Raw genomic sequence first — 22745 nt, 5'->3', positions numbered from 1 at the left:
ATTACTCAAACCGATTATTGAAATAGTTGACAATTATTTTAATTGTTGACAACTAATCGATACATCTTTGCAGCTCTAAAAAATTATTATAATGAAATACAATAAATATAAATAATTCATGAATAGGTAAATTAAAGAATGAAATAAAATGTCAGGTGATGTTTCAGTTGCCATAATAATTTAATTATTTTTTATTAAAATAATTATATCTTTTGACGGGAGAGGTTCAGCTTGTGGAAAAGATCTACTTCCAAAAACTTTACAATAAAAAAAGTAAGTAAAAAAAAAAAAAAAAAAGTTATCAGTTCAGCTATTCCCAATAATAAATAAAAGTAAACTATTAGTAAATTGTTATTGAGTTACTGGCCCTTTAATGACATCATTGTGGGCTGTAACCTGGACAACATTAATGTGAGCTGTGAGCTGATTGGCTATAACAACAGGAAGTGAGCTGCTCACCCTGTGTTATTATCACTACTAATGTAGACAGTTAACGGGACTAAACGTTAAATATTTAGAAGCAGCTTCTGCTAAATCGCGTAATTTTCCCCGGTAAGTCTTTTCTTTATAGCAGACAAAAGCTGAATGACACTGACAAGCTGCAGAGCTACAAGAAAACGAGCAGTAGATGCTCCTCTGTTGCTAGGCTAATGTTGCTAGGCTAATGTTGCTAGGTTAGTGTTGCTATGATGCTAGCGCTAGATAACAGATAGATCACCTAGCTACTAAATGTATAAGATTAACTCTTGTTTCTGTGTTTGTATTGCTTAATTTCCCTTGTATGTCGAGATATTCACCTCCTCAATGTGCTCCTCTGGTCCACAGCACACTATAAAGACACTAATGGTGACAACATGAAGATGAAACACATGGCAACAGATCATTTTTACATTGTTATTCTCATTTTCATTGAAAAACATTTGTATTAAAATGATTATGGTGTGATTTTTGCGGGAATCTGTGCCAAAATGAGTTGTTTTCTTAAGTCTGTAGAATATGATGTGCATGCCAGACATCTCTGCAGCATGAAAATATTTAATTTAAAATGGTATTTTGACACATATTTAGCCCTTAATAAATACTGTGCATCCTGCTATTTGAAAATTTACATTTTGATCAAATTTAGATTAATTGTGGAGCTGTAGTTCTGGCAATATTGCACATGTAACCTTTAGCTGGTGATGGTATTTAGATTAACTTTTACATGATATAAACTGGAACAGGTGTTGGTTGACCACAGCCACAGTCTCTGGTGATTTATGACTGTAGACTAGATTCATATAAACAGGCCAATGTCACAGAGCCTTCTGAACGTGGGTCTGGGCAAGTCTCCATCTCTACACATAATTAATCTACTTTCCATAATGGGCAGAGCCGATATCAGAGTGGCTCTTCTCAAATGCAGGACTCACATCTCCATGATATGTTCAAACTCGCTTACCAACTTCTTGTCCTTTTGTGGTGGGAAACTTTATAGAAATAACCAAAGGATCTGTCTGTAACCTGAGTTGCAGTACATGCAAATCATTTTGAATCAACTATTTCCAGCACATTTAGGCTACTCCATGTGCACCATGTCAAAGGGCCTTAACTTACAGATTTTAAGACACAAATCCAAATCTCATGCATCTGTATGTACACAATATCAGACAAGATTAACGCTTGTTTCTGTGTTTGTATTGCTTAAATTACCTTGTATGTCAAGATATTCACCTCAACAATGTGCTCCTCTGGTCCACAGCACACACTAAAGACACTAATGGTGACAACATAAAGATGAAATCTGCAAAGAAGAAGTCTTCACTGAACAAAGCTAAGAGAGGAGAGAAGCAACAGGATGCTGTCAGTGTTAAAACAGAGCTGGAGCTGGAGGGTGGAGTGAACACTAATGGAGGTGGTCTTAACATCCAGATTAAAGAGGAACCACTTTCACAGGAGATCAGTGAGGAGCACAATGGAGACACTAAGCCTGACACATCAGAGACATCCAGGTCAGATGTTCACCATCAACAGGAAGGCATAAAGGACGAGTGTGACTCTGACCTTCAGCCACAAGATGATGAATGCACTGGAGCTGCTGTCAAGGAGGAGTCTGAGTCGTGGATTAAAGAAGAGAGAGACAAAGAGGAGGAGGAGGCAACAACAGGCAACATCCAGGAGGATAATGAAGAGGGAGAGGAGGTCTGCACAGGTAGGAACCAGGTGTTAATGAAAAACATGCAATCCCTGGGTAGTATTAGACCAGGGGTGAGCAACCTGCGGCCCCGGAGCCACATGAGGCTCTTTAGCTCCTCTCCAGTGGCTCCCTGTGGATTTATAAAAATGGAATTGAATAACTGTTTTTTGTTTACATTTTCGTTTATATTTATCATTGTTGTAGGTCTAAGGTACGACGGAGTATTAGGGCCACATTGAGGGAAAAAAGAAATCTGAGATTTCGAGAATAAAGTCATATTACAAGAATAAAGTCATATGAAAATAAAGTCATAGGTTTACGAGAAAAAAAGTCGTAATATTATGAGAATAAAGTCATAATATTATAAAGTAGTAATTTTACGTGTAATTTTATTTTTTCTTGTAAAGTTGTGACTTTATTCTCATATTACAACTTTTTTTTCTCATTAAGTTATGACTTTATTCTTGTAATATTACAACTTTTTTTCTCGTAAAGTTATGACTTTTTTCTCGTAAAGTTATGACTTTATTCTCGTAATATTACAACTTTTGTTCGTAAAGTTATGACTTTATCTCGTAATATTACGACTTTTTTTTTCTCGTAAAGTTATGACTTTATTCTTTTAATATATGCCGATTTTTTTTTCTTGTAAAGTTATGACTTTATTCTGGAAATCTCAGATTGTTGTTTTGCGGCTCCAGACAGATTTTTTTTTTGTTTGTTTTTTTACCTAAAACGGCTCTTTTGAAAGTAAAGGTTGCTAACCCCTGTAATAGGCTAATACTATTAATTTTGTGTTGTATCAGATGAAGCCAATTTTCAGCTTTAAAAAGCATATTATTATAAGGGTGATAGAACTCCACAGATGGCCAGTATTTTGCCATTTTTTTCTTATCAACATTAAAAAAGTGCATTTAGTATCTGCGTTGTCTGTATAACAGGGAAGTGTAAAATCATAATCATTACCTTTTTTTAATGTGCTCTGCTCTGTGTGTGTTTTCCTCTCCTACTTAGAGTCATCGTCTGACTTCTATCCATGTCCTCACTGCACTGTCTCCTTTACTGATTTGGACTTCTTGGAGAAGCATGTCAAGTGGGTCCATCAGAAACAGTATCTCGCCGAGCTGAAGAAATGCCTCTCGAGCCGCACACTAAACCTCATCCCCAAACACACCTGCACTTCCTGCAGCAGCACCTTTAACTCTAAAGTACACCTTAGGGTCCATGTACGTGAAGCCCACCCTGCTCCCCCTCCTCGCAGGCTTCACCCCTGTCCAACTTGTGCACGCAGCTTCCAGTACCTGAAGAATTTGAAGAATCACTGTCAGCGCTGGCACAGCATGTCCGTGGTCACCAGAGGAGGGCATCTCAGCTGCGCCGACTGCGGGAAGAGTTTCAAAGCTACCTGGGGTCAAGGGCCTCATTTGTGTCATGAACCGCACAACACCGAATCTGAGGATAAGCCAATCTGTCTGGACGTCGGTGTGCAGTGTCCAGAATGTGGCAAGAAGATGGGCACACCTCAAAGCCTGGAGGATCACATGCGCACCCACACAGGCGACCGGCCGTTTGTCTGCAAGGATTGTGGCAGGAGGTTTGTGGAGCGCAGCGGTTGGCGGCAGCACATGAAAATACACACGGGGGACAAGCCGTATAAATGCCAGGTGTGCGGGAAGGCCTTTTTAAGATCGCACCATCTCAAGTGCCACTTAACCACACACTCCGGCAAGAAGGAATATTCTTGCTCTGAATGTGGAAAGGAGTTTGGATTCAAGTCAAGTCTGGTTCTCCACCTGAAGACGCACTCCAGTGAGAAACCCTTCCACTGCAGTGTGTGCGGGAAGAACTTTAACACCCAGAAGAACCTGAGGGTTCACACCAAACTCCACACCAAAGAGAAAGCTCACCAGTGCGGGGACTGTGGGCTGAAGATCGGAGACCTCGGGGCTTTGAAAATACACCTACGGACACACACCGGAGAAAGGCCTTACCACTGCACGGTCTGCGGCAGTAGGTTCATTCGCCTTGCACATCTGCGAAACCACCAACGCACCCACACTGGTGAGAGACCCTACAAGTGCACCGAATGCGACAAGAGTTTCACTCAATCGGGCGACCTGGTGAAGCATAAGAGGATACACTCTGGGGAGAAGCCCTTTGAATGCCCAGAGTGCCACAATCGTTTCACCTCCTCTGGCGATTTGGGCAAGCACAGGAGGAGTCACACTAACCTGCGTCCCTACACATGTCAAGAATGTGAGAAAAGCTTTCGCTTGTCAGGCCATTTGAAGACTCACATGTTAACTCACACAGGGGAGAAGCCTTATTCCTGCCCCAACTGCCTCCGCAGGTTTGCTCGCTCTCACCATCTTTCTGGGCATGTGGCTAAATGTCGCTGAGCTTTCATGAGAGGACTGTAAATAAGCTAGGCTGATTTGAAGTGGTAACTATGGGAGCTGACTCCAGTCTTCTACTAGGTTTTTTTTAAGGAGTGTGTTGAAGTCAAAACTCACAGCTGTATATGATTATTTATACAAACTTTCTCTAACCCTCTTGACTCCGATGACTGTTTTAATTTATAATGAAAACTGAATTGAACACATGACTCATGTTTGTTATCGCATGGAGCGTTTTTTTAAAAACACTATCCCAGGCCTTGTACGATTTTTGTGCAGGGTAGACCTAAACTGTTTTTTGCAAGACACTATTATAATGGAGGCTTGAGGACATGGTATGAGGCAGTGGGACATGCAGATCATGTTTTTTTTTCTCCACAGAATGGATCACTGCTGTATGATTTTCAAACTGTAATAAATTATTTGATGAAAGCATGAACACTGTGCGTGATTCTACTGTACTGTGTGTTAAGTTGCAGGGAGAGGCCAAATTATTTGAAGCATATGTACACAAGTGATTAATGTCCAAAATAAGGATGGCTGTATTTCATCAGAAACTGAAACCTGGAGAATTGGCTTTTAAAAATGCTAAAAAAAATATATATATATGATAGATTTAAGTTTGCTGGAAAAGCAGGTGATCATTTGTCGGTCTCCCAGCTATGAATTTATCTTATTAGACTCTGCATTTAATTGATTCACTATCTTACCTATAATGAGTGTGTAGCAACTTTAATAGTATAGTAACTGTATAGCACAAAGTTTCTCAACTTTGGGGTCAGTAGTCAGGAGTTTATCATCATTTGTTTAATAAATGTATCCAACCATAACCATAAATCGTTGTATCATTATAGGGATTTCATCTCAATCTATGATAGATAGATAGATAGATGTACTTTATTGATCCCAAATTGGGAAATTATTATTATATTGTTTTTTTTTCAATATTATATTTATTGTTTTTTTGTTCATTTTGAAACAACAGAACAAACATTCACAAACGTCCCCAATAATAACATTTTCGGTACAAAGAAACTTAACAAACCTAATATTAATAAAAAATAAGCCAGTATAGATACAGGAAAAACATTATATACAAAAAATAGATAAATAAGTAAAAAGAATATACACAAGTAAAAAAATAAAATAAAAAACAATAAAATAAAATCGATTTATATATATACTGTATACATATATACATACATACACCTATACACACACGCAGTATATACACATACAAAAACACATATACATATAATTAATTTTAAAAAAAAATCAGTGTACAATTCATTCATTCTATCTCCCTATTCACAATCATCCTGCTCCAGCAATGATACTATTATTATATTGTTATTGAAAACATACTACACGTGTACAACATAATCCCAAAATGCAAACCTTTTAATGTCTGGGGGTCTTGAAAACTGTGGGATGTAAAGATAAAGTCTAAATCTTATTAAAAAGTTTCCAAGCTGCTCTATTTGTTTACACTGCAGTTAACTCAGAACTGGGAAGATTTGCAGGACTGGCTGTCAACCAAAATCCAACTACTTGCTCCTCTCACAAGAGAAAATATTGTGTTTGGTATTAACATGAAGGACATTAAGAGTGACTTAATATTGAACAATCTGATGGCATGTTCTTTCATCCATGCATCCAAATGGAGGAAAATGAAACCTCTATTTTCCGTTTTCAAAAGGGACCTTGTGGACAATCATCTCAGTGCTTTAAGACTAATAATAATAAACTTTATTTGTATAGCACCTTTCCAAACATAGTTACAAAGTGCTTTACATGAGTTAAAATAGTGCAAACATCAAGATAAAAACAATACAGAATAAAAACATAAAAACATAGGCCAAAATAAAATGTTGAACATAAGACTTTTGTACAAAAAGTCAACAATTATGAAGTTTAAAACAAGGGATTGCTATTAAAAGGCCTTCCTGTAAAGGTAGGTTTTGAGGCGTGATTTTAAAGAAGAAACAGAGTTTACTAGCCTGTGTTAGTAAATGAAAGGACAACATGTAAAGTCTCTCCTCAGAGCTTATGAAGAACTGAACATTTATGATGATGACCCCTAGAGCTACTATAGAAGAGTGCAGTCTTATTATTTATTTATTTATGCATTTCTTTCTTTTTTTGTTCCTTTAATTATTTTCTACCCTCTTTTATTTTTGTTATTACAATTTTTTTTTTTATGATTTAAGTTATCTTTCCTATCCAATTGTGCCTTGTATGTTAGAAGTATTGAGTTTAAATTACAATGCCCTAATGTTTGTAAATGAATTATCTTCAATAAAAAAAAAAAAAAATGAACTCGTAAACTCCACCCGCGAGGGGCAACCGGATGTTAAAACATGCCCATCCTTATTTTTACCTGGCAAAGCATGCACCTGAAACTTTGCGGTACAGCGCATTCAATTAGCAGCTAGCAGAGTTTATTTGAGTCTCCACAGTCAGTTAAAGTCAAACTGTGATGTTTCTCTCGTGTTAGGAGACGTTTAAAGCTCGCAGACACGAGCAGGCTTCTCCATAGTAACTGTAACCATAGTAACTGTTTAGCACTGCATGAAGTTAGCTTAAACTCCTCCCAAGGAAGGCCAATGTTGGTAAGTACGTTTTTTACATATCCTTCTGAAAATGGTACAGTTTATAAATGGTTTTCAATACCTTACAGTTACTGTTTCATGTTTAAAGGAAGTCAGCATATCATATTACAGTACTTCTTTCACTCTCCCACACCATTTGACTTTAAAGGTCCCATATCGAGCTCATTTTCAGGTTCATACTTGTATTTTTGTGTTTCTACTAGAACATGTTTACATGCTGTAATGTTAAAAAAAACACATTTTCCTCATATTGTCTGCCTGAATATACCTGTATTCACCCTCCTGTCTGAAACTGAAATTGCGTCGCTAGGCAACAGTTTGGGTCCATGTTTACTTCCTGTAGGCTGATGTTGTGAACCTTTGATGGTCTAAATATTGTATATTTGTGACATCACAAATGTACAGAAATCCTAACGGCTTGTTTCAAACGCGCAATTTCTGAATACGGGCTGTGTGTGTGTTTCTCCGTATATTGAGCGTTTTGATAGTTTAACAGGACAGATAATAATGCACTATACTCATTTTTAACAGTCTCTTCTGCACTATATTCACTTTTTTTAATAGTCGTGTATCACAGCTGTTACCCTGCACTATATTCAGTTTTAACAGTTTTCTTCATCTCCTTGTATTTTTATATCTGGTATATTTTTTTCTAACTTTTTTACAGCCTTTTTACTAACATGTTTTGCACTATGGAACTGTGATGCTGGAAACTTGAATTTCCCTCGGGATCAATAAAGTTACTATCTATCTATCTATCTATCTATCTATTTATAAATCACTTAAACCTGCTTTATAATATAAAATAAATGAAAATCTCACTTTTTGCAATATGGGACCTTTAATACAAATCTACATCTTATTGTCAAAACAATTTGCCCGTTCCACAGTATTAGATATAACTTCAAATTTGGTCTTTTCAATCAGCCCACATGAAACTGCTCTTACAAATAAACAGGAAAAAATATGCCACTATATATAATCTACTTGCTTTATTGACGAACAAGTCTAAAAGCTCTTTTTGTATATCCTATGTGTTCGTGCATCACATGATTACTGTTAATTGGCCTCTGCAGTTTGTCACATAATCAATAACCTTCTCTCTGTATTTGAAATTAATTGAGGGGATGTGACACATTTTGATTTCATAGTAATGCATTTAATTCACACGCATGGGAGAGTGGCCTTCATACCTGCATGCATAATGTAACGTATTATCTTGTAGAAACATTAAAGTGAGCTCAGCAATAGTAAGTAGATACAGAGACCTCTAGTGGCATTTAGGCAGTTTCTACAAGATACATCAAGGAGGAGATGGAGTTTAAATCACAGCAGTCCAGTTTAAGAGACTTTGATTTTTATTCCCTAATGATTTTGGTTTAAATTCAACTGCTGCAAGTGCTGATAACAGCCTCAGGTGTGTCAAGTCAAACATTGCCAGTAAATATTTATGACATTACATTAATTCAGCTAGAAAATGGGTAAAATAAAGTCACAAATAAGCTTATGTTCCTATTTGCATAGTAGCAAGTATTTTGGCAAGCTTTCATTGGCTTCTGCTCTCTCTATCTATAGTTCTATGGATTTCCTCTACACTGAAGAGGAAGGCAGCAGGTAAAATTACTCTGTCTGCTAAAACGGGACTTCAGCATCCTCCAAAGACTGCACACACCGAGGGCAGAACTCCTGAGGTAGGTGAGACGAAGATCCACTCATTCGAAAGGGTACCAAGTCGCCCTAAAAAGACTGAATCGATACCAGGGGATGAGGAACAACTACCTTTGGCCAGCGGAATAATCTGTTCTCCCAGTTCATCTGGTCGGCCCACAAACCAAACTGTACAAACTATAATTGACTGTCTGTTCCACAAGTCCAACTACCAAAAAGAGAAGACGACACCCTAAAACAAAAGCATTATTGTGGAGGAATGTCCCTTGAAAAACAAAATTAATTGTCCCTTATTAATAACATGATCAGTTGCAAAAAAGAGGGCGAGGACGCCCTAAATGCTGCACTGCACAAAGTAGAGAAGAGCTGAAAAATGAACAGGAGAGCATGAGCTGGAATGATTTCTAACTGTAAACAAGTCGAAGAGGAGCCAGCAGACCCTGAGACACATGAAATCTGCCATGTAACAAAGTTTGGGAATTGGGAATTTGAAGGCCTGGAGGCATTTGTTAAGGGAGAGACTGAGCCACGCTTAACTGGACACTACGAGGAGACCCCACCAGCCGAGGCAGTGGAAAGCAACACAACAAGTAAGCCACCTCACATCTAATCTCTTCCTAATCCTCCTCAGTGCTGCTAGATGCTTCATTGAAGAGTTTTTTAAGCTTGTTTTTTACTCATTATAATATGAATTTCTTGCTTGGAGCAGTACAGATTTGTTTTGAGGATTGCAATTGTTTTGACAATTTGAATTGATAATTTAACCTCACATGGATGTCTTCTTTGTTTAAAAAAATCAGAAATAATTTTATTCTGGTAATTACTTTTTAAACAACATGTTTTGCACTGGCTTGTGCCTTCACCAAATCAGATCAAAGTTAATAAAAGAACAAACTCTGTCAGGTAAATAATTATTTTTTGCTTTATTTGCTGCTGCAGTTTTTGGAGCTCCCTGACAAATCCCCAGATCAAGCGATATGTGTGAACTGTTATATAGATATCAAGCATGCTAAACATCTTGTCCTGTCGGGGAGCTACAGCGCGAGACACGGGTTGAGGGGAAACCTGGCGGAGGGGTCAACTGTAACAATAGGAACTTTACTGTATGTGTTGCATTTGCAACACGGACCAAAGTTGTTGTTGCGCTTAGGGTGTTGGATGTTTGCATGAATAAACATAACACATAACAAAGTGACTGATCTACATAGGGGAAATAGTAAAGAAACAGGCTGGTTTGTAGGGCTGCAACCAATGATTATTTTCTCGATTACTCGATTAGTTGTTTGGTCTAGAAAATGTCAGAAAATGTTGATGAGTGCCCAAGATGACGTCCTCAAATGTCTTGTTTTGTCCACAACTCAAAGATATTCAGTTTACTGTCATAGAGGAACAAAGAAACTAGAAAATATTTTCATTTAAAAAGCTGAAATCAGTGAATATTGACTTTTTTTTTTCTTAAGAAAATTACTCAAACAGATTAATCGATGATCAAAATAGTTGGCAATTAATTTAATAGTGTCAACTAATCGATTAGTTGTTGCAGCTCTTCTATTATGTGAACATGTGTGCCAATGACAACATCAACAAGCATATACGCCCGTCACTTCTCGTGTGTGTTTTCGTGACAAATCATAGTCGTGGATTCCTCCCAGTGAAAGATCTTGTAGTGGGTGAAACCCATATCACCGCTCAGTCATGTAGTGTGAAAACCACAACTCCTGATTACAAGATAGCAAGTTGTGTAGTGTGAAAAGTACAGCGATCTGACGACTTTGAAAGCCGTGTAGTGTGAACTTGGCTCAAGAAGGCAAAATGTTATGGTTGCAGTCACAGCAGGGTCATGGACCCGAGTCAATTAACTATCATTGACCCAGAAAACAAGAATTCTTCCCAGATCGTTTTGCAGTGTAAAAAAAACAACCTGCATGCATTGAGGAGAAAAGTCCTACTGCTCCCATTGTTGCACCGTATTAATCAGAACTGAATTACTGAAAAATTCTTCAGGGTTTAAGCACCTCATCATGATCACTTCACCTTCCCAAGGTTTCATGTTTCATTGCTTTATTTTGTAAATAGCTATTATACACCAGAACAAGTTTGCAAGTTTTGCTGTTTGTTTTGTAGATGATACACCAACGTGCATACACTTTCACATTAGTCCTGAAAGGTATATAAATATACTGAATTATATTAAATAGTAAGAATATGAAGTATGCTATACTAAGAATACAATTGTATTTTTCCAGTGCAGTTAGATGTGTCTGCTGGGCAAAGACAAAGTGAAACTGAAAGAAACCAGCAAAAACATGGATAAAAGGTGTTTGTAATTTTTGGCAAGGCTTATAAGTGTGTGCGTGCATGGACCTGGCATTTAACCATATATTTATTAATTATTACCTGCCTTTGAAATTCTGTCAACGCCGCTAAATACCAAGTTATTCATTGGTGCGCTTTTTTTCTCTCTCCAGCTTTGTCTCTGCAGGGCACACCGGAGTTTCGCCCTTGTCCATACTGCACATGCTCCTTCACTGACTCTGGTTTCCTGCAGCAACATGTCAAGTATCATCACCAGAATTAGCACTAAGGTATAGTTAGACAAGTGTCCTCTAGATATCAGTCCTCAAAGTACTCTCTAGTACTTAACTGCCTTCAATGCACTGCTACTTTCCAGACTTTGATATAGCTCACAGTTCATCTTTAAGCAAACACAAACAGACCCATTTGCAATCTGGGGAAGGCTTTAGTTGTACAGGATAAGGATAAATATCACTAGAGGATCCATCAAAAGACGTACTAATGTGGTACCACCTAGCAAGATTCTGAAGGCACATGCACAATAACATACTGGAGAAAGGCCTTATCACAGCAAGGTGTGCAACAAGGGATTCAAACGCCGGGACTACGTTGACAACCACCAGCTTACCCACACCAATGAGAGGCCATGCAGAGGGGACCAGTGTGAGGCCAGCTTCATGTAATCTGGAGACAAGCATGAGACGAGAAGACACTCGGGGAAGACACAGTGAGTGCACCGTTTGTAATCTGAGGTTTATCTGTAAAGGGTTGCTTATTAAGCTTAAGTGTGATCTTCTCTGATGCATGTGCGAGCCGTGTGCAAAAACTTTTCCCGCCTGAAGTACAGCCTAAACGCTTACATTTGCTTACTGCTTTCACAGCATGATACACTACAAATACTAAGAGTCATGTTTTGATAGGATACAGAATATATGAAAAACTGAACTGTTAGATTTGTTGAAAAAGGTTTTTTATACATTGGTAGGGTACTGACATCTGTTAGATACAAGCAAGTTTTAGATGTTGCTTTACTACTTTTTAGCTTTGGAAAATTGCATTCAGAAAATTGCCAATACATAATACTTAATGCAGTTATTGTATTTGTCTGAGTGTGTCTAGACTAGCATAAGAAACTCAAAGGCCCGTTTTGCCGGGAAGAAGTTTGTCATGGCACAAAAAATAATACACTATTAAAAAAAAAAAAAAAACTTAGATTTTCCACATGAGAGAAGAAACCCCAGGGGGCTTCTCAAAACAAGCCACAAAATCCCAAACTATACATGACACAACTCTATGAGGAGGAAAACACAATTTTTATAATAAACTGCAGGAAAATAAATAATGGAAAGAAGATGATTGCATTTTTAGTGTTTCAGATTACCTTTGAAATGCAGTGTAGTTTTTTTTTTTTTTCATAAATCGCATCGTTTCTCCTGCATTTTATTCCCTGTTTGGGTCAGAATATATATCTGCCTCTAGTAGGGCATTCATCAGAGGAAAACCTTGCTCACACATTCATTTACACCCAGGATATGCATCACTAGGACAAGGGCCACAACCAAACCTGTCTCGGTCAATTCGGAGGGAATTGGTCTATTATTTTTATGTCCGCAATTACGAGGACAGAGCAGTAACTACGACTCCGGCGCAGATAACAAAGATATATTTAGGAGTAAATAATATTGACTGTACCTTTGTTTAAAGCTGGAATCAATACTTCTTAAAGCGTGTCCATTTTTCATTTAGCCGCGTCATGTCTGTGCGGAGGAGGGGCAGAGAGATGAATGGGTGGATTCTCTAATTCCCCCTGTTGCAGTTATCATAATTGTTGAACAACCACGGTTTTTAAAGATCGGGCTCGAGGAGAGGCAGGCCACACAAAGAAAGTTAATAGATTTGGAAAATTGAGATAGATTGCACAGCAGCCGTTTTTGGAATGTTCCATCGGCGTGGCAGGCAGATGGACAAATATGATCCGGGGATGAGGTGGTGGGTGGGGGAGCCGCTGCAGCACACAGACACGGGGCAGCAGAGAATGCATCCTGACAAATAAAGGTGTTACTGTTTACCCTTTCCGTGTGCCGTGCGTGTGTCTCATCGTGTGGCAGGTGATAGCCGGATGCATCACAGTTTGAGGCCTACATCAGCTTTACAGCAGATGAGTCGGCCGATGAATTCTCCCTGAAAGGCCGCAGTGAAGCAGCAGTAGTTCCTCTCTTGTGGCACCAGGGGGAAATGGATAGCTGTGGAAAGGATGCTTTGGGGAATAGGCGAGCTCAGGAAATGTCTCTCGCTCAAAAGTTTCTTAGAACTATGATATGGAATGAGCCTGTGGTCAGCATTGTATATAGAAAATGTATTTTTTGTCCCTTTGTAAAGCCTCCCATCATACCTCCTCCATCATAAACGGTGTTATTCCAGCTGATAGTGCTCCCTGTGTAAGACCTCTGACCCTGTCATTTGTCTGTGGACGATGGCTTTTAGAACCTCTAAAGGATATTTTACAGCAGTGATTTATCCAGAGGGGGCTACATTTGTTTCCATCCGTTTTGATACCGGCCATTGTTTTCACATTTGATGCATCCAGGCTTTTCTCTGCTCCCCAGAAATATTTCCCATATCCAATTTTCGCCTTTCCCATGTCCAATTTTCCCTAATATTCAGATGATTATGGCATGATGCTTTCCTTCCCTTCTTTCAGCGTTCTACTCTTTTCCTCTCCTGCTCCTATTTTCCCCTGATTCTCTTCCACTCTCTTCTTTTTGATTCTGACATACAGCTACATTATGTGAATGTTTACAGTGACATAATGTTTAATCAGCTCAGATATAGATGCGCTACGAGGGCTGAGAGTCTACTGCAAATCATCAACAAATCGAAACATAAAACCTTACATTTATTCAGCCTTCCCCGTCCCAGAACCAAATGGCAAAAACATTTTCAATCTGCCCCCTTTGACAGACAGTCGGTAGTGTTTTAGGTTGCTGTCTGAGAATTGAATTACCCCCATATTGAATCTTATAAAAGTCCAGTTGAGGGGATTTTCTTTTTGTGATGTAATTTGAGCTATCCAATTTTCCTTGTATTTACTGTCTATATTTTGTCAATTTGGCAGAGGAACACATTGTGTGCGTTGGCGCTGGGTGTCATTGATGTCGTCACGCTACGGTGGTTTTGGTGTTGGCTGGCCTCGGAGGTCAGTGTGTGGGAAGAGATGGTGGCTCTGCAGGGCTTTGCAGCGGCTCTTGGCCTGTCCCTTTGGGCTCCGGCAGGCCCACATCCACTCCTCTTATTCATGAAGGGGTCAGCACACGGGTCAAAACACACCGTTTGACTCGCCGCAACACACTGGTGTGTGTGGGCGTAGATGAAACCGGGTATTTTGTGGGCCTTTGGTAAGCTGCAGCTGGTAGCGGCTCTTACTTCTCTCCCTCTCAAGTCCAAATGTGCCTAAAAGCATGGCTCACACAAAGGAAGGAGAGAGAAAACGCCATTAAATTGTGTTGCATTGAGTGCTGAGAGTGGGCTGCCGAGTTACACATAAAGGGATGGAAAGACGCTGTTTATTCCCTATTAGTATCACCACATTGACAGGTTGGTCAAGAGGTGAGGAAGATTTCTCTCCCCCTCAACCACCTCTAATGCTTTCACTGAGAAAACTATGCTGGTCAAGACTAACGTGTTCCCCACTGAGCCAGCTGCTATCGCGGTGACTCCTGGAGTGGATCTCTTGACCACGGCCTCCCTCCGCCTTTCATCCCACTCTAACCTCTTGCTCTCTATGTCTCTTTAGTGGAGGGATAGAGATGTGGAGGGCGAGAGAGACTGACAGTGTGCGCTCCCCTGCTCAGTAAATATGAACTGCACCCAGCAGACAGACTCATTCATCACAGGGGAAAGAGGGGGAAAAGGGGGTGGAGAGGCTGGTTGGAGGGATACAGAAAGGACTAAGAGAAATGTCCAAAAGACAGAGAGAGGGAGGGAGGAAGAGGAGGAGGAGGAAGAAGAGAGGTGGGAGGAATAGGAAGCAGATGGAGAGAGGATGAAAGAAAGGAAAGTGTTCTGGCTGAAACGAGTGGGAGAAAGAGATAACGGGCTGAAAAGGGGAAGAGATGGATGATTGAGGGATAAATAAAGGATAGCGGATGTGCATGGGGAGGAGAAACCTCAAGCATGGGAAAACTGATGAAATATCGGAGGACATTTTATATCTCATCACCAAGAGATCTTGTGTTGCGATCGCTGCCCTTAAGCGTCTTGTTACGAGAGCAACATTAGTTTTGCTGCCCTACTGTCGTGAAGCTCATATCTCACTCTGACTTGTTGCTTTTCACATTTTAACCTTGAATATGCTCTATAGGATCTGGAGGTCACGTTTAGAGCTGCAACAATTAATCGATTAGTTGTCAGCTATTAAATTAATCGCCAATTTTTAGGGGTTGGAAAAAAATCAATCCATCTATGTATCGCAATTCCTTTTTTGTACGATTTTGAAATCCTTTTTTTAATGCCAGAATCGATATATATTTGCTTCATTTGAGTCTATGCAGAGGTAGAAGGAAGTTACCGCCTTTATTGTTGTAGTCTGAGTAAGGTGACATCATATCCTTTCTGTATCCCTCAACCAAAACAAACCGCAGCCGACCGATACGACAAAGCAGAAAACGGCGGAGGCTCTGCATGGATATGACCTGCACCCTCACATTTTAAATCCAAAGTGTTAAACATTTTGATAATCGATTAATCCCGGAAGGCCCGTCTCCCGGAGCCGCCGTCTGCCCCCCTCGCGGCTAAGTGGTCTCCTGGTGGTGGCGAGAACGAAACGAAAATACAAGTCGTTTTTTCATTTCTGCCGCTTTGGATTTAGTCCAATAAACAAAAATACACGGACCCTGCACCTTCAACATGATTGACAAGCCCATTTCAACCTTGAATATGCACTATATGATCTGGAGGTCATGTTTAGAGCTGCAACAATTAATCAATTATTTGACAACAATTTTGATAATCGATTAATCGGTTTGAGTAAATTTTTTAGGAAAACAAAAAAGTCAAAATTCTCTGATTCCAGCTTCTTCAATGTGAATATTTTCTGGTTTATTTACTCCTCTATGACAGTAAACTGAATATCTTTGAGTTGAGGACAAAATAAGACATTTGTGGACGTCATCTTGGGCTTTGGGAAACACTGATCATCTTTTTACCATTTTCTGACATTTTATAGACCAAACAACTTATCGATTAATCGAGAAAATAATTGACAGGTTAATCAACAATGAAAATAATTGTTAATTGCAGCCCTAATGCACATTAGAGTTTAAGCATGTGGTGAGAAAATGTATTAGCTGTCTAAACTTAAATTAGCACAAAATGCCATGTTATTAGAGTTATTAGATAATCTCATGTAAAGACTAAAACCAATAATGTGCTCATCTCTCATAACTTTCGTGCTGAGAGCCGCACAAGTTGGCAAAGAAGATTAGATTTGTAATTTTTTAGCAAACAATACTCAAACACAAGCAAAAAGGACTCATTCAGTCTTGTGAAGGGCTCATTGCATGGGTGGAAAAAAGTACAAAATGCAAGTCTCCTTCAAAAATAATCCAAGGCGCACAAGTCAAAAGGGCTTTTGTTGGGGACTATTTTCAGCCACGAATTTGGTGTAGTGAGTATTTACAACGCCAAGTCGGTGCATGTGGGATCGGCTCAAAATAAACTATATGTCCATTGTAATGAAGGAACATGTCACCCAGTGCAATTGAGTGGCTCACTATGTTGTGTTTAATAGTTTTGTACTACAATGGAGTTCTATGGCACAGAGGAACAAACTAACTATACCAGGCTTTGGCTACACAGGCCATAATTGTTAGTATGATAAATTAATTGTTGTATTGGTCTTTTGGGATTTGTTGATAGTAAAAATATAGACCTATACCACTCTGGAGAAATTTCAAAACAAATAGAATAACCGCTAATATTAGCCAAATGCACCAGATTTCCTCTAAATAAAGAAAAGGCATACACATTAATTACAATAAAATAAATCAATACTGTTGTATTTGGTTTCCGGGTTTTATAGATTTCCTTTGAAGGAGTGATTTGATTATTGAGATACATCCAGTAGTTATTGTATATTAGTTATTGACTCAACCCCAGTGGCAAACAAATCAATTTAGCTTTCTTAGTCAAAGAAATCAATCACAAAGATGCTGCTCAAACACGAATGAGAATTATATCTCTACATGTTTCTAGTGTTGCTCTGTCAAGTACTTTATGACAAATATGTTTTGTTAGAAGTGTCCTTGACATGCCAAATTCAAAGGCTTGAATGTTCCAAATGCATACCGTACCAAATGCAAAGAGACAAAAGCAAACTATTTCTTGAAAATCCCAGAGTCCTTTGCCCTTTCCGGTCCGTGTCCTCAATTTCCAACAACTTCCCCCCTCTTCACTCCCACCAAAACCACCTCCTCTCCATCTTTTTCCACTCCACAGAAAGACAGGAGAGAGGGAAGATGATGTGTGACAGATGCCATATTTCGACTTTCTGTCAGGGAGATTAATATTGACACAGTGTGTTTCTTACCAGGGGCTTGTTGACTGTGTGTGTTGGGCTTTGATTTCATTATCCTCCGCTCAGCCACTTTTTTCTTAAGAATCAGACAATAACAGATGTGGCGACTGAAATAGAGACACTGATATTGGAGGGGCTGAGTGAACAAGTCATATTGCCGTGTGGGTCGGCCATCAGTCCTGTTTGCTGTGGAAGTGTAAACCCCCCGAGGATACCCAGAGACCCTTCAGTTTTATCAACCCCGTCAGTAGCTGCTGTACAAAGTGTCCTAGTTGTTGTCACACATGTTAGTATGGAAATATCTTTGTTAGTTAATTCTTGGCTAATTTAGTTTTTTTTCTTCTCTAGAGTTTACTACATTTACGAGCAAATATTGTAATTTGACAGATAAAGTTACCTAAGTGCTTTGCGTATTAAGACTTTAAATTTTGAGCAAATGATGCATTGTCATACAATAAATATACATCCTGACTGACTGGATTTTAGAGGTTGATATTGATAATTGAGAGTAAAAAAAACAATATATCTGCCAGTAGTCTTTTTTTCCCAAGCAAGCATTGGTGATAAGGATCCCTTAAAGGTGCAATGTGTAAGATCTGGCCACATGCTCCAAAGAAATAGGTGGCAGCATTTCACCTCTATACTGAGTACATACAATCTGAATTTACTGTCATATGTCATAAAAAAAGAAGCCTACTAACAGCAGAGCAAGAATAAGCAAAATTCAACCAAACTGCTGAAACTCTGAGAGCCGGTCAAAGTAACACGGCTATCTTATAATCTTCACATGTGGCGTGGTGGGGGGCACCTTCAGTTAGCGGAGCTGTAGCAACACAAATTTAGCCAACGCAAACCTCAGCGCTGGGGGTCTGATAATGTCTGATAATGTTCATTATTTTTTTATGTTTTAAACTAAAATTCTAGCCAGATCTTACACATTGCACTTTTTAAGTTAGTTTTATGAAAGCATTGTAACGAAGATATTAGAGCAGGACATTTTACAGTTAAAGTTGTCAGCGCTCTCTGGTGGAAAAATATGTAATGGTGTCACTGTTTTTAAATGACCTCAAGTGTATCTGTGGGAGAACTGTGCTGCATGTTGTATGTTGACATTGTACGCTGATACAGATCTACAATAAGATAATATCAGTGGATTTGTCGGTCTAGATCTGATATGATATAGCTCAAATTATTTCTACTTCGACCAGGTACAACATTAAAAAATCAGCTTTTACATTCATGCATCAGTAATTGGGGATGCACAATATATTGGTGGCCAATATATTATTTGCTAATAAATGAGAACATTTTATTATTATTATTTTTATTATTGTTCCATTAATGGAATTTCAGCATTTCTGATCATGTGGAGCATTTTTTTCAATAATTGTTGACTAAAGTAATTCTAAATTAATCTAATGTTTTTTTTGTAGCTTATACATGAGTCAAGGTGAGAAGGAGAGCTGTGGTGTTAATAAGCCCATTAGAAATTAGCTATGGATGTATTGTTGCACCCAAGTTTTTCATTATTAAATCATTTTTTAAATACACAAGCGGTGAAGGCTCTTTAAACATCCATGTTTCTTGTGGGAAAATTAACTGGTCAATATAAAAAGTTTGCTTTTATTGTCCTCCTCACATTTTTGCAATTGCAGCTGCATTATCAGTTACTGTATTGATATAATATAGAAAATAGCACTGACATGAACCTTTCTGCCTGCTTAATGAGTTCTTGCTTATTTTTGATACTATTATATTATTGATAATGCAAAGGATCTGAATATACAGTTCGCACGAAAAGGCGTAGAAATGTCACGTACGCCATGTATCCTGTACTGACTGCAATGTAAACGCATCCGTGTATAAGTGCTACGGTAAGAGTTAGTGACGTAGTATAAAAAGCAAGAAAGACCACTTATGGTGGTCAACAAACACCAAACTTTTAACCAGGAGACCCGTGTTCAAGACCGTGGACCTGTGTTTTGTTTTGTAAGTTACGTTTCATGTTTGTCACATGTTTTTTATTGACGTTTGTAACATGTTTTCTGTAGTTGGGTTATGTTGTTTCCGTACGTATTTTACTTAGTTGACTTACTTATTTAAAGCCTAACCATGATGTTTTCCCTAACCGTAACAAAGTGTTTTTCTTGCCTAAACCTAACTGTGTACGTTTGCATGGTGTACAGAAGGCACGCGAAAAGGCTAACATGTGTACTCATGCCACGCGGAATATCTGTGTAATGTCGTGATATCTATACGCCTTCCCGTGAGACCGGGTTGGAATATTTCTCCCACCACTGTATGAGGGTATTTCAACTGGCATTTTGGTCATTGTAATATTATGATATACTGGAGCTTATAAATGTTAACTTTTGTGGTCTTAGAGATTGTTTTATATTAAGATACAATTTACTGAATTTTTAGACTATCTGAGCGAGATTGATATTGTCAAATATCAATCTCGCTCAGATAGTCTTGATAGCCATCAAAATAGGTATATTCAGGTCAGCATCTGTCCAGCCCTAGATTGTGGAGGATATATGGTGTGTGGTTTTGAGTTGGAGAGGAAACTGGTTTCAGGATTGTTCCTCAGTCAGATCTTCCTGAGTGCTCATGTACGTATGATCTACGTGCCTGTTAGGGCCAGATGGACTTATAGATTTGGCAGAGTGTAATAAAATCTAATTGATTCAAATTTAATTCCTTTGTTGATATGAGCAATCTACAAGTGGCTTCATGTCTCCGGGCCAAAGCTCGCCGGCCTTCATCTCCAACTTGTAAGCCTCTGAGAACTTTCTGACGCTTATCGAAGCATTTCTGAGGTGGATACAAGAGATGGATCCTACAGCTTCCTGATTTAGTAATTTCAAAGCGTTGGGGCTTGCTGTTAGTGGGAGAATAAAATCAATAGGCCTCTCTGGAGAGGAGTATAGCTTGTAGTCCTATGATATGAGAGAGGATCCGAAACAGGAAACACAGCCGATGGAGGAGGAAATAGGGAGGAGCAAAGCAGCTCCAGCGAATAAACAAATAGAAAGCAAAGCAGGAGAGATAATGCAAGAAGGAGACAAGAGACCGATGGGGGAAACAGTTGTCGCCAGAGACTTTTATTGACTTTTCTCCCCCTCCTCTGTCCACGTGACTACCAGATAAATTCACACACGGAGAGAGAGAAGGGTACTGAGGGGAGAGAGAGAGAGAGAAATGAGAAAATAAATTACTCTGGAAAGATATGACGATAGGCTACACGCGGCTTTAAATCTAAAAGGGAATTCGCGACACACTCGACCAATTTGTCACTGTGCTTTTTGCCTCTTTTCATTTCTTTTTTGCTACTTTTCCCCCCTATTATTTTTCACCCCCTCAATACCGCGATGCCCCTAATTTACCCCACTTTTCCCGTGTAGGCCTGTCCAATTCTTCTTCACTCCATGTTTTCCAAATCTATTCTTCAGGACCTACACATTGTGTTGGTGTCATGTGGATATAGGATCTTTTACTTTCTTTCTTTCTTTCTTTTTCTACTTGTCATAAAAGGTGTTTCCCCCATGTCCAAGTCTTTATGTATCGGTTTGTAATTTATGACAAATCCATAAATCCATCCACCTCAGCTCCTCTTTCAATAGGTTTCCCTTCATCTGTAACTACAATCAGATTTGTGCCTCCTCCTCCTCCTCCTCCTCCTCCTCCTCTGCAAACATGGGTCTATCAAAATCTGAGAGAAAGGAGGAAATGAGATGCATCGTAAAAAAAAAAAGAATGAGCGCGCCCACGGTAAAGGATGTCTGGAAAATAGGTGGAAGAATGGAATGGAAAAGAGAAAAGAAAGAAAATGCAGACTTAAAGTATACCCCCCTCTCTTTTATTTAATTTAGACGCCAGGCGAAAATCGATCCTGCCATTCGATACGCAATCCGAATCAAGGCGAATTAAGCGGGCGGAAATTAACTCTGAAAATATTTTTGATGGAGTGGCTTGTAGTCTCTCGGCCAAATGGACTGCAAAGTGGAACAAATGACAGGGGCCTAGTGGTGGAGACAGCGCCGCTCCATCTTCCATTAGGCCGTAATGGGATAGGTCCAGCCCCCTAGCTCGACTCGGCTGCATTAATCAAAACAGCCGCTATATGAAGATTTATGGTTCTCCACTCCAGCGAAGCCGGAGCCGGAGCCAGTTCTCGGTGCGTATGTTTGAAGGAGGGGGTCGGGAGTCTCTCCCCCCCTTCTCTCTCCCTATCGCTCTCTCTCCCTCTCTCTCTCCATCCATCCTATAGACTTTACCCCAACCTGTGGGCCTATACACAACATGCGTGTCGCGCCTTTACTCACACACTCGCATCTTTAATCCAGATACTGTGTAATCGCATCTTGTCATTTTTTGTCTACAGGCGTGTCAAACCCTGATTCTGTTGTTGACTCTGTAATATACCTGTAATAGCCGGTCTATATGCATATGAGCATTAATCAAACATTATGTTAAGTGATGTGGTGGGAAATAAAAAAAAGGCTCTAGATGACCTTCAGATGACATAATACAAACCATAAACAAAAAGTCAGACATTTATAACCATTTCAAGATTAAAAGATCCATACATTTTTATTAGTTTGATGCTTCATAGATTTAAAATGTCAATAAACTTCAGATAAATCGCTAATTTTGTGTTTTTGATTGGTCGTTTTTTTAGTTTTTCAGTGTTTTGCGGGGCCGTCCTGAGCAACTTCTCCCCTCTGAATCTCCGAGCTGTATGGTTTGCCTGTTGTCACCTCTTACCCGTCCAACATAACAAACAGCAGACAAACAAAATGGGCATCCTCTGGCGCTCAGTAGTGAGCCTTTAGATTACAGCCTGTATTGCTGTGGCTCCTCTCTCCGAGGCGAGCCCATTAGGAGCGTATAGACCGGTGAGCGAGCCGCTGCTGTGACGAGCCAAAGGGACAGACAGGGGGAGACAGTGTGACGGAGAAGAGTGTGGCGGCTCAAGTAGATTGGTGCTGGGCTCCGTCCAAAAAACTTCAGCCAAGTTT

At 39.3% G+C, this 22745-nt stretch overlaps 2 protein-coding genes across 22 annotated transcripts in view; both read left to right on the top strand.

Moving 5' to 3' along the window:
* The first annotated feature begins 395 nt into the window (after positions 1 to 395).
* Positions 396 to 5011, top strand: LOC119497695 (gastrula zinc finger protein XlCGF57.1). Its single transcript, XM_037786011.1, has 3 exons — positions 396 to 552; positions 1742 to 2191; positions 3191 to 5011. The coding sequence occupies exons 2-3, from the start codon at positions 1777 to 1779 to the stop codon at positions 4573 to 4575; spliced, it is 1800 nt and encodes a 599-aa protein (XP_037641939.1). The 5' UTR covers positions 396 to 552; positions 1742 to 1776; the 3' UTR covers positions 4576 to 5011.
* Positions 5012 to 7107: 2096 nt separating this feature from the next.
* The window catches only part of erfl1 (Ets2 repressor factor like 1), a 112972-nt gene continuing 97334 nt past the window's right edge, over positions 7108 to 22745 (top strand). For 13 of the 21 annotated variants that reach the window (XR_005208960.1, XR_005208966.1, XR_005208961.1 and 10 more), the window contains exons 1-4: positions 7108 to 7184; positions 8760 to 9442; positions 11321 to 11389; positions 11524 to 11874. The gene's annotated coding sequence lies outside the window, so the exon portion shown is untranslated. Of the gene's footprint in view, positions 7185 to 8759; positions 9443 to 11320; positions 11390 to 11437; positions 11875 to 22745 lie in introns of those variants that run through there. The other 8 variants (XM_037786036.1, XM_037786033.1, XM_037786031.1 and 5 more) reach the window with 5 other exon arrangements.

The sequence above is a fragment of the Sebastes umbrosus genome, chromosome 11 (assembly GCF_015220745.1).
Source record: "Sebastes umbrosus isolate fSebUmb1 chromosome 11, fSebUmb1.pri, whole genome shotgun sequence".
Classification (NCBI taxonomy): Eukaryota; Metazoa; Chordata; class Actinopteri; order Perciformes; family Sebastidae; genus Sebastes; species Sebastes umbrosus.
Note: the sequence above shows the minus strand (reverse complement) of the source record. Positions and strands in the feature narration are given on the sequence as shown.